Source organism: Haliaeetus leucocephalus, unplaced genomic scaffold, assembly GCF_000737465.1.
Source record: "Haliaeetus leucocephalus isolate CR32 unplaced genomic scaffold, Haliaeetus_leucocephalus-4.0 Scaffold657, whole genome shotgun sequence".
Lineage (NCBI taxonomy): Eukaryota > Metazoa > Chordata > Aves > Accipitriformes > Accipitridae > Haliaeetus > Haliaeetus leucocephalus.
This window is the reverse complement of record NW_010973093.1, coordinates 4476362-4487408: the sequence shown is the minus strand read 5'-3', so window position 1 is coordinate 4487408 and position 11047 is coordinate 4476362. Positions and strand designations below refer to the sequence as shown.

The following is an 11047-nucleotide window of genomic DNA, read 5'->3' as shown; positions in this document are numbered from 1 at the left end:
CCGCCCAGACGGCTGGGGTGCAGTGGGTGCTCCTGCGGGAGCTCATTGCTTTTCATTTCCTTGTAGCAAAGTAACCAGCTCTTGCAGTGCTGGGCACAATATTCCAAGCCCTCAGCTCCCAAACACACACATTCCTTAGGCATAGAGCAAAAAAAACCCCAAAACTTCCAGCTTTTGCTTTGAATTTCCTCCCTCGGGGTGGTTATCTGCATCTGCCATGAATTTCTACCTTATATTTTTTTTTTAATATGCCTAAATAAGATTTTTAATATAAGAGCCCAGTCTGCGATTCATTTTGCTTGAAACCCATCCGCGGTGGCCTTGCTCCCTCTGCTTGTACCGGGATGCCTGTACTGCTGAGCACGGGGCCGGTGTGGCGGGGGGCCGGAGGGGGTCTTGGCTCGGGGTGTTTCCCGGTGATGCTGGAGGTCTGATCCCTGTCCCGGCAGGTCCCGGCATGTTGGTTAAAATCAGCACGGATGGTTGGGGTTTAACTGCATCAGCTGGTTAAAACCAACACGGATGGTTGGGGTTTCTCCCTCCCGGTGCTGGTTTTGGGGCTGGACTCCTAAAATTGTCCTTTCCTGGCTCTGAGCAGCCACCACTGGCCCAGGCTTAGAGATGAGTCCTTGGGGATCCCCAGCTCTGCCTTTTGGGGTGTTCCCTGGGCCCCCTCCTTGGGCTCCCTCAAGGGAGCAGGATTCCCAGCCCCATGCATCCTGCTTTTTTGGGGTCAGGGACCCATCCTGGCTCACACCACTCCCCCGGGAGCTGCTTACACAGCTCTCATGGGCTGACAGCACATGCCCCGGGCTGACCCCCCGGGGCCACCCGAAACCCAGGCACGTAGCACCGCTGGGACCTCGACTGGCTCGGCAAGGGAGCTGGCTTCGGCGCTGGCTTGGTGGCCTGATGGCACCCCGATGGGCTTATCCTCCCCGGGCACCGCCTCGGCCCCACGGCATTCCCAGCCCCGTTCTTCCCACCGTGGCCCCCGGTGAGGGGGAACCGCCTGTAAGGGCATCATGCCGCTTGCCTAACAGCAAAATTAATGCTAATTAGCCAAAATGCTGCAGCATGGCTGATGGCTTGGTGGGGGGCAGGCAGAAAGCACATAGCATTAGGGCCTGATCCAGGCACGGGTGAAGTTGTGGAGCAGGGGGCTGCTCTGTTTGATGGGGCAGGGGGTGCTGCCATTGGTAGCACGGGGACCTGGGCTTTTGGGGCAGGGTGCCCAGAGGGAGCGTCATGGTGGTTTCATTGCCCCCCTGGCTGCTCAGGGCCCAATTCCTGCGCCGTGCATGGAGCTGCATGTCCTGGGGGGGAGGCGAGGTGAGGGGGAGATGGGGAGGATACCCCAGGGAGCCCTGTGAGCACCTTCTGGGGACTCACTGCAGGGCTGGGGGGAAGGAGGAGAGTGGGTGAGTGGAGGGCAGCCCCGGGCAGGGGGAGCTGTTAGGGCTTTGGATGGAGGGGCAGAGCCTCGCAGGGCAGGCAGTACCCCCTCCCCAGCACTGCCCTCGCGGGGGGCTGTCAGGACCCCCCTGGCATGTGGCTCCATCAGGGACATCTCTGGGCCCCCTCCCTGGTCTCACCTGCTCCGCTTCAGCTGGAGGGTGCTGAGAGCCAGGCTGCGATGGGCTGAGCATCCCTGGTTCTGGGCTGCAGGAAGTTTGCTCAGGGGCTTTCCTCCTGCCTGTGCAGGCAGGGCTGGCAGCTCCCCTGCCCACGGGCCACACATTTGCTTGACTACGAACAGCCTCATCCCTTCTGGGAACTTGGGTGGCTGGGCTGGCATCGCCAGCTTCACGTGGCTGCGGAAACTGAGGCACGGGGAGGCACTGGGCTGGCTGCTGGTGATGGGGTGGCACGTGCAAGCAGGGCCTGGGGAAGAACTGCTGCCTGCTGGGGCATCCCAATGCTGGGAATTGCCTTCCCCTGGCTGTTACACCGAGTTGATGCCATTGGAGTGCATGAGGCAGATGATTCTGGTGGGTCTCCACGGGTTGGGCTTGCCCGTACGGGTTTGTTGGGGTGTGCCCTGTCCCCTTGCCCGCAGCAAGCTGTCCCCTCCTGGCCTCATCCTGGCAGCTGAAAGCTGGGACACCACAGTGATGGGCCACAGAACTGCTGTCTCGGCCACTTGTGCTGGTGTCCCCAGTGCTGTGCTGTCCCCAGGGTGGCCGCGATGTCCCTGCAGAGGCAGGACAAGGGCAGACACTGGTGCAGGCTGGAAGCAGGGATGGGTTTTTGCTATGAGTGCTAACGAACCGGCCGTTCGTTAGTGCCAGGCAGCGTGGCCCGAGGCTCAGCGCCCTCCCTGCCCATCTCTTGCAGAACATCGTCTCCAAGCACAGCTCACAGTTTCGGGGCAACGCGCAGCATGACGCCCTCGAGTTCCTGCTCTGGCTGCTGGACCGCATGCACGAGGACCTGGGCGCTGCCTCCCCTGCCCAGCAGACCCGTGTCCCCGAGGAGGTGGGTGGCCCCCGCCGGGGTGGCCGCACACCCTGGCTCGGGTGGGGATGTCCACGCTGCGTGTGGGACCGGGGAAGCTGAGACGGCAGACTGGAGTTGTCTCCCCCACGTCAGTATGGGATGGGGATGCGGGTGATGTGGTTTGGAAGGTGCATGAGGGGGAAGGCTGGCGGGGTCCGGGTGCTGCAGGGCTGGGCAGGGTGGTTGGGGTGCTGGGAGTGTGTGAGGGTGTTGGCAGGAGCCTGTCCAGCTGAGCACCCCGGTTCTGGTGGGCACCCTGGTTCTTGGGGTTGCTCGGTCAGGAGGAGATCCAGCCCCTCCCCGTCCCTCCCCACCTCCAGCTAAGCCCGCCGTAATTACAGCGCTCAGAGGCTTTGCTGCTGGCAAAAGGAGTAATTAAGTCTCCTTCCATCCATCTGCGCTCATGGCATCCCCCTGGCCCTGCCTGCTGGCTGCCTGCCTGCCCGCCTGCCGGGCGCTGCCTGTTGCAGTGGATGGATTTGTGCGTTTGCCGCGTCTGCTTGGCTCAGCAGCGTGCTGCCCCCGCTTTGGGGGTGATGCCCATCTTGGGCACAGGGGTCCTGGGAGCAGTGTCATCCTCCCTGTCACCAACATGGGGAATCGTGGCTGTGACCGAGGGGTGCAGGTTGGGGACCCCGCAGGCAGCCCCTGCCCGGCCTCCAGCCTTGCGTGGGCACAGCTCCGTCCTGCATGGGAGAGCTCGGCTGCATTGCCCGTCTCCAAAGCCCCTGGCCGGGACAGCCCTTTGGCTTCCAGCCCTACTTCGCTGGTGAGCTGCAGCCATCTGTGTACTGAGCTGAGCCGGCCTCAGCCCCACCTGCCTTTGCCCCGAGGCATTTAGATCCCACAGGCTGTTTGGGAGAGCCTGGCAGTGGGCAGCTCCCATTGCTCGCTTGGTCAATGCCGGGTGCCAACGAGTACCGTGGGCTGTGCCGTGATGCCGGTAGTGCCCTCGGCTGCCCACGCTGGAGCCAGTGCCGTGGCAATGCCTGGGGCGCCTGCCTGGCTCCAGGGATGGGACCTTTTGTGTCCCCCGCAGCATCCTCGGTTTTGTTCAGCCTCCCCCAGCCCCTCACCACGGTCTCAGCCCCTTTTGGGGGGTGCCACCTGAGCAGCACCCGTGTGCCCATGTGCCTCAGGAGGGCGTGCCCCGTGGCGGGTCATGAGCCAGAATAAACAGCTTTGAAGTGTCTGGATGGAGCTGGGCACACAAGCGCCCATCCTAGTTTTGGGTAGCGTAGGCTGGGGGAGGAGGGTTTGTGCAGGTGCTGAAGGTGGGGGGTGGTGGGGACAGTTTGCTCGTGGTCAAGCCCGTGCCGAGGCTCAAGGACCGGGGGAGCTCAGCTGGTGGAAAGCAGAAGACAAGGAGTTCGGTGGTCCAGGGCACGGAGCCGGGCAGACCGGAGGGGTGGAAATACTGTCCTGGCTGTTTGATGGGTTCCCACAAGGTGTCTGCTGTGGCACCCAGCGGACTCTGGGGCCACCCAGGTGGGGACCAAGGCTTGGCTGCTGGGAGGGCTGGAGGAGGAGGAGGGGGAGGAGGTGTCCCCTTGGGTTTCAGGGGGATTCTGGGGGCTGTGCGGGGCACAGACAGAGTCCAGGTCCCTTCTGTGCCACACCAGATGGACCCCAGCCCTGGGCAGACCGTAAGGACACGTCAGGCTCAGCAGGACCCAGTGCCAGCAGATGGCACGAGGAAAATCCGCCTCTTGGCCAAATACCTCATTGATTTTCAGTCTTGCTCATCGTGACACCAAAAACTCCTCTTCTTAGCCCAAACAGCCCAGTCCTTCCCCAAGCTACTGAGGCTCCTTTCTGTGATGTCTCTTCTGCCATCGGGCTCCTTGTGCCCATAGAAGGGGGTGAAGCTGGTGGCTCCTGGCCCCTGTGCAGGGATGGGCACTCCCTGTGGCTCCCAGGGCAGCGGGCAGGGAGGGAGACAGCAGGCAGGATGCAGGCAAGGAGGTTTCTCCTAACCAGGCAGGTTTGACTGTGTAACATGGTCACGTCCCAGTGTCCCTGTTCCCTACAGAGTGGAGCAGAGGACCTGGCTCCTCTCGGGGTGTCCTGGGTGCGGGGCATGTCTCCTCCTGCAGCCGGTGCTGGCATCCCTCGAATTCGGCAAAGAAGGCTGCCTCCCCGGCCAGGCGTCCTGCCTTTCCTTGGGATGGAGGAAAGGATTCTGTGCCAGCCCTGGGAGTGAGCAGCAGGGACACAGGCAGCCAACCAGTACCATCCGCAGTGTCCGTCCCTGCTGAGAGCAGGGAGAGTAGAGGCCGTGCCTCAGTTTCCCCATGCACCAAGCAGGGGGGATGGAGAGAGGGCTCCCTTGTGCAGGGCTCCTCGCCCATCCCGAGGCAGCGTCCGGCCGACAGAGGAGCCGGTTTCTCTCGAGGAAGGGGGCCCAGTGCTGCTCCTGCTGTTGCTCAGGGATGTGACACGGGCTTGCCAGGGAGAACGGGTGCGGGCACCCAGGTGGGGAGCACAGCTCGCTGCAGTGGCTCAGGGTGCCGGGAGCTGCTGGATCACACCTGGAGAGAGGTCAGGTGTCTGCAGGGTGGGGGGACAGGCAGTCGCCCCGCTGTCCGGGGCCGAGATGGGGATGTGGTGATGTGGGGAGGTGGCCGAGGGATGGGTCGGCAGCGGAGTAAGTGCTCCCCACGGCTGCCTCCCCTGCCAGCTCGGGGAATGCTGGTCGAATGGCACTGCTCCCACCGCCTGCCCCGGACACGTGGCCCGTGAAAGCCCAGCTCTGGGGCAGTGAGTCGGGGTGCTGGGTGCCATGCCAGGTGCCATGGCTGGGTTCGGCATGCTGGGCGCTGTGCCAGGTCCTGTGCCTGGGCTTGGCATGCCGGGTGCCATGCCTGGGCTTGCTGCTGGTAAAGGCGCTGGGGAAACATGCAGCAGTGGGGCTGCTTTTCTGGGCAGCTCTGCAGCCCCACGCTGGCACACCTGCCTGGGAGGGCATCACGCCAGCCGGGGCTTTTTTTAGCTCCCCGGTTCTGGCGATTTGCATGCGGTTAATTTGCACGCAGCCGTGTTTGCCTCAGGCGGGTGCGAGCAGGAACGTGCACACCAGCTCCAGGAGCTCTCCTCGCAGACACACGGACACGCACACAGACACATGGACACCTGCCCACTGCAGCATTCCACCGTCTCGCCCACCCACACCCCAGCTCCTTGCAGCACAGCCGGTCCCAGCACCCATGGGTGCATTTGCCGGCACGGTGGGTGCCGTGGGCACCTCCCTGCCAGGGCTGCAAACCCTGGAGGCGTATGCCCACGGGCGCTGGGGCTCCTTGGCGGGGGGGGGACGTTGCTGGGGGATCAGCTTCCCCCCCCTCCAAGCTTTCCCCTGCCAGAGGTGCCCATGCTGCAGTGCGGATAAGCCAGCCCAGCCGACTCGCCCAGGATTTCCCTCCTGGAGCATTTCAGCTGGTATCAAATATGTTTCCAGCTCCAATTCCTCAGTGCCCAGAAGCTCCGGACGCTGGGGCTGCGGCTGATCGGATGGGGCATACCCCAAAATTTCCCCAGAAGAAGACACCGAAGCTGGGCTTGGCTCGCTGGGATGTGTCCCCAACCCCTCAAGGGCATGGGGTCACCCTGGCACCTTTCTCACCGTGCTCGTCTCTTGCCCCCACAGCCCAGCGAGGACGGGAGCAACGGTGCCAGCAGCTCCCCACCGGCCGCCCAGCATCCCCGCGGGCAGAGCTTCGTGCAGAGCCATTTTCAGGCGCAGTACAGGTGAGCGGGGAGGGCCGGATCCTGCCCGGCTGGGGGCTTCGCCCTCCTGCGAGCCCTGGGCAGCGCTGGAGGGGCTTTCCTAGCGGGCAGCTGGACTCTGTGAGCCCAGGGAAGGGATGAGCCGGGGAGTGCTCAGCCCTGCAGAGACGCTCTATCCATCCAGACGTTTCTTGCTCTGCTTTAATGCCAGCAAATATTTTTGCAAGTGCCGAAGAGGACACGGGGAGGGTCAGAGCCCAAATCCCTGTCGCAGCGAGTGGGGTGTCCTGCCCATTCCCCACCCCTGTCGCAGCCCTGGGGCTCCCGGTAATTAGCTCGGAAGCTCGGGGAGCAGCAGAATTAAGACGAAGGTGTGTTTTATTTGCACGGTGCAATGCTGGTGGCATTGTCCAGGCTGTGTGGGTGCAGCAGGATGGGGGTGACGGGCCAGGCAGCTCTTGGCCAGAGCACATGAATTGTTTTGTTAAGGACTGATCCAGAGCAGGGTCTGAACTGCATCCCTGGGGGTGGGTTTTGGTGCGGATGGGTGCCTGGTCCTTGGGAGTGAGGGCACAGAGGGTGACATCAGCCACATCCAGTGTCATCTCCTGGCATGGAGATGGACACGGGCCGACCCCAGCCCTGCCCCTGGGCATTTCATACCCCCAGCCTTCAGAGACCCCACTGCCCACCTCTCCTTGGCCTTAATGAAGCCTTGAGCTCTTCTGTTCGTTATCACCATCCCAGGGTGGGGAGAGCTACAATGGCTTTTGCTGGGACAGCTGGTTTTGCACTGCACCAGCAGTTGGCTGGCAAAAGCAAGGCGGCTGCTGAGCCGGCAGGGCTGGGAAGGCTCAGCCTGGGGAGACGGGCAGGGCTGCAGGCAGGGGTTGGGCAGGGGATGCCCTGGTTGTTCTCCATCAGTGCTGCTGGGTTGGTGGTGGTGGGTGGTAGAGCAACCCAGTAAGGCTTGGTGTCCCTCAAGGGTCCCTACTGGGACCAGTACAATTTAAAATCTTTATCAATGGCATGGTGGGATTGAGTGCAGCCTCAGCGAGTTGGTAGGTGGCAGCAAGTTGAGCGGTGTCATTCATCACTGGAGGGAGGGGACGCCATCCAGGGGGGCCTTGATGGGCTGGAGGAGTTGGCCTATTTGAACCTCATGAAGTTCAACGTGGCCAAGTGCAAGTTCAAGCAGGCCAGGTACAGACTGGGTGGTGAATGGAGAAGGACTTGGGGATACTGGTGGATGAAAAATGGGATGTGAGCAGGCAACGTGCGCTCGCAGCCCAGAAAGCCAACCATATCCTGGGCTGCATGACAAGAAGCGAGGCCAGCAGGTCGAGGGAGGCGGTTCTCCCCTCTGCTCTGCTCTGGTGAGACCCCACCTGCAGTACTGCATCCAGCTCTGGGGTCCTCAGCACAGGAAAGACATGGACCTGTTGGATGCAGGTCCAGAGGAGAAATTATCAGAGGACTGGAGCACCTCTCCTGTGAAGACAGGCTGGAGAAGAGAAGGCTCTGGGGAGACCTTAGAGCAGCCTTTTGATACAGAAAGGGGGCTTCCAAGAAAGATGGAGAGAGACTTTTTGCCAGGGTCTGTAGTGACAGGACAAGGGGCAACTGTTTTAAACTGCAAGAGGATAGGGTTAGGTTGGACATAAAGAAGGAATATTTTACGATGGGGGTTGTGAGGCACTAGAACAAGTTGCCTGGAGAAGTTGTGGCTGCCCCATCCCTGGAATTGTTCAACGCCAGGTTGGACGGGGCTTTGAGCAACCTGGTGTAGTGGAAGGTGTCCCTGCCCATGGCAGGGGGGTTGGATGGGATGGTCTCTGAAGGTGCCTCACAACCCAGATCATTCAGTGGTTCTATCACAGGAGTCAGGATCCAGGTTGTCCTAAGCCTGTCCCAGAGGACAGCATGGGGATGCTCCCACACGCAGGCGATGGGACACCCCACATGTTCATCTGGCTGAGACTCACGGGATGCTCAGGTGGGCCAGCATCTGGCCACCCCATCCCCATGCCACAGCATTGCAGGCGTGAGGGGACACATCTGGCATCACAAGTCCTTCCTCCTGTCTCAATTAATCCCTCGCCCTCTATGGAAAAAAGGCGCTTTAATTATCCACCCCCTCCACGTGCCAGAGCCCGTCTGTGTGCAAAAGGATTTATTAATTTGTGCGGCTGCTTCCCAGGGAGCTCAATGGCTCTTTGAGGCGACAAATAACAAGGAGTCAGGATTTTGATTTGGTTTTTAATTTGTTTTTCCCCTTTTTGTTGAATAAAAAGGAGGAAAAAAAAGAAATAAAAAAGGCAGAATTAAAAAGAAACAGGAGGTAAGGTGGTTGTTGGCATTGAAGGTTCATTTAAGCCAGGCTTTGGTGGCGCATCTCCTGGGAGACGCTGTGGGAGATGGGGAGGCCTCCCTGCTGGCAGGGGACCTGGTCCTCCCCGGTGGCCCCATGCCCCCCAGCAGAGCAGACGGGTCCCCCCTCACTGTCCCCAGGGCTCCCCTGGAGCCGGCGGCTGTGCCACGGCAGGGACCGGGCAGGCTGAGCCAGCAGCACCAGGGTAGCCGGCGGTGTCTGGGCGGCACAGCCTGCGTCCCGGCAGCAGGGCTGGATACTGCTCTGGCTCCCCGCTGGCAGGCTGGGAATGGGAGTGCTGGGATTGCGGGCATGGTGGGTGCAGGATCCGTCCCTGCGGTAGTGATGGGGCTACCACCCCGTCGGGTGCAGGATCTGGCCCTGCGGTGGTGGCAGGCAGCTGGTTCCCAGCAGGTGGATGGGGAGTGCAGCAGGACCGTGGTATCCCCTGGGTGCAGCTTGCCGGTGGGACGGTCCCCAGCCGGTGTCACCACCGCCTCTGCCTCTGGCCGTGAGTGCCAGGGCGGGCAAGGGGCAGTGGTACCTCCCCAGGGAACACACTGGGGCTTGTCATGGGGCTGCAGGCAGCTGCCCTTTTGCTGCCTGTCACTGCCTCCTCCCTGCAGCCCAGCCACAGCCCTGCTTTTCGGGAGGGGTCCTGTCCCCTCTCAGCACCCCAAGGCATTGTCCCTGCTTAAGCCCCACCGGGGTGGGCTGGGGTCACCCCAAAGCCTCCAGGAGCCAGAAGCCACCCTGGGCTCTGTGAGCCTTTGGGAGGGGGAGCAGGATTTGGGGGGGTTTCGGGGCCACAGCGATGCATGGGAGTGGGAAACCCCCCAGCCCTGGGATTTTACTCTGGCTTTTCTAGCACCAGTTACTGTGGGCGCCCTTGTTAGGTTTCAGAGTGAACAGACCATTGGGCTGGGCAGGCGGGTACCAGCTCTGGTGCCTCACCCTGGCAGGAGGTTGTGCAAACCCTGCGTGGTGCTGGGGCCATCTCAGCCCTGTGGGATGCGGTACCAGTGTCAGGGCGCTGCAGCCCCAGGGTGGGGACTCTGAGGGTGCTGTCCCTACACCGGTGACACATCCCGGCCGTGTTTCACAGGTCCTCCCTGACGTGCCCTCACTGCCTGAAGCAGAGCAACACCTTCGACCCCTTCCTGTGCATCTCCCTGCCCATCCCGCTGCGCCAGACCAGGTGAGCCCGGCCCCGCACCTCCCCAGCCGCTCGTTGGCGCGGCAAGAAGCACATCCACCGCCCGGCGAGGTGTCGGCTCCAACCAGAGTGATTTGCATCTTTCGGGGTAGATAATTAATGAGGGAGGTGGTGGCAGCATTGGGATGGGTGATGGCCACCGCCGCCGGAGCTGTGTCCGACGGGTGTTTGCTACCCTGGAGTCGGAGCCGCTGCACCGGGACGTGGGTCCATCCAGCACGGTCACGAGCGGCGTCGGGTCTCAGCGCGGCGCGCGGTGGCTTTCCCCGCTGAGGGGGGGGTGTGTGTGTCTGTGTGTGTCCCCCGGTGTCCCCAGGGCTCTCAACGTCACCCTGGTGCTGCAGTGCGAGCGCCGGCGGTTCGTGCGGGTGGGGCTGGCCGTGCCCCTGCTGGGCACCGTGGCCGAGCTGCGGGAGATGGTGGCGCGGGAGGGACACATCCCCCCGGAGCAGGTAACGGGCCGGGGCGGGGGGACACGGGGTGGGGGACAACAAGCCCCACACCCCCCCCCCCAGGGACGCTGAGGGTGCCGGGTGCTGTCCTGCAGGTGATCCTGGCCGAGGTGTCCCCGCGGGGCTTCCTGCGCTCCCTGGGTGACGCGGAGGAGCTGGGTGCTGCCGGGGAGGGGGCTCCCCTCTACGCCTTCCAGCCCCCCCCTGCCGGCCGTGCAGGTACCGCCCCCCTCCCCTCCCGATTGGCTGGCAGCTGGCTACCTGCGCAGCCCTGATTGGTTGGGAGCGACTCCTACGGGGCTGGGAGTGGTGGGATGGGAGCAGTGCTGGGGGAGGTGGGAGCATCCCCGGGATTGGTGGGAGGTGGTGGTGCCCCTCGCTGTGATTGGTGGCTGGGAGGTGCGCTGTGATTGGGGGGAGGCAGGTGTGCTCTGCTGTGATTGGTGGGAGCCTTGTTCTCCCTTCCCCCCAGCCTCATGATTGGTTGGAGGCAGGTATGCTCTACTGTGATAGGTAGGAAGTAGGTGTGCTCTGCTGCGATTGGTTGGAGGGAGGTGTGCTCTACTGTGATAGGTTGGAGGCAGGTGTGCTCTGCTGCAATTGGTTGGAAGCAGGTGTGCTCTGCTGTGCTTGGAAGCAGGTGTGCTCTGCTGCGATTGGTTGGAGGCAGGTGTGCTCTGCAATTGGAAGCAGGTGTGCTCTGCTGCGATTGGTTGGAGGCAGGTGTGCTCTGCTGCGATTGGTTGGAAGCAGGTGTGCTCTGCTGCGATTGGTTGGAGGCAG

General features: G+C 62.5%; 1 protein-coding gene across 1 annotated transcript in view; it reads left to right on the top strand.

Moving 5' to 3' along the window:
• The first annotated feature begins 1973 nt into the window (after positions 1-1973).
• USP43 (ubiquitin specific peptidase 43) overlaps positions 1974-11047 on the top strand; it is a 14718-nt gene continuing 5644 nt past the window's right edge. Inside the window, exons 1-7 of the mRNA XM_010579493.1 lie at positions 1974-2018; positions 2338-2466; positions 6146-6246; positions 9702-9794; positions 10129-10264; positions 10360-10483; positions 10759-10777. Coding sequence (XP_010577795.1) covers positions 1974-2018; positions 2338-2466; positions 6146-6246; positions 9702-9794; positions 10129-10264; positions 10360-10483; positions 10759-10777 — 647 coding nt within the window. The remainder of the gene's footprint in view (positions 2019-2337; positions 2467-6145; positions 6247-9701; positions 9795-10128; positions 10265-10359; positions 10484-10758; positions 10778-11047) is intronic.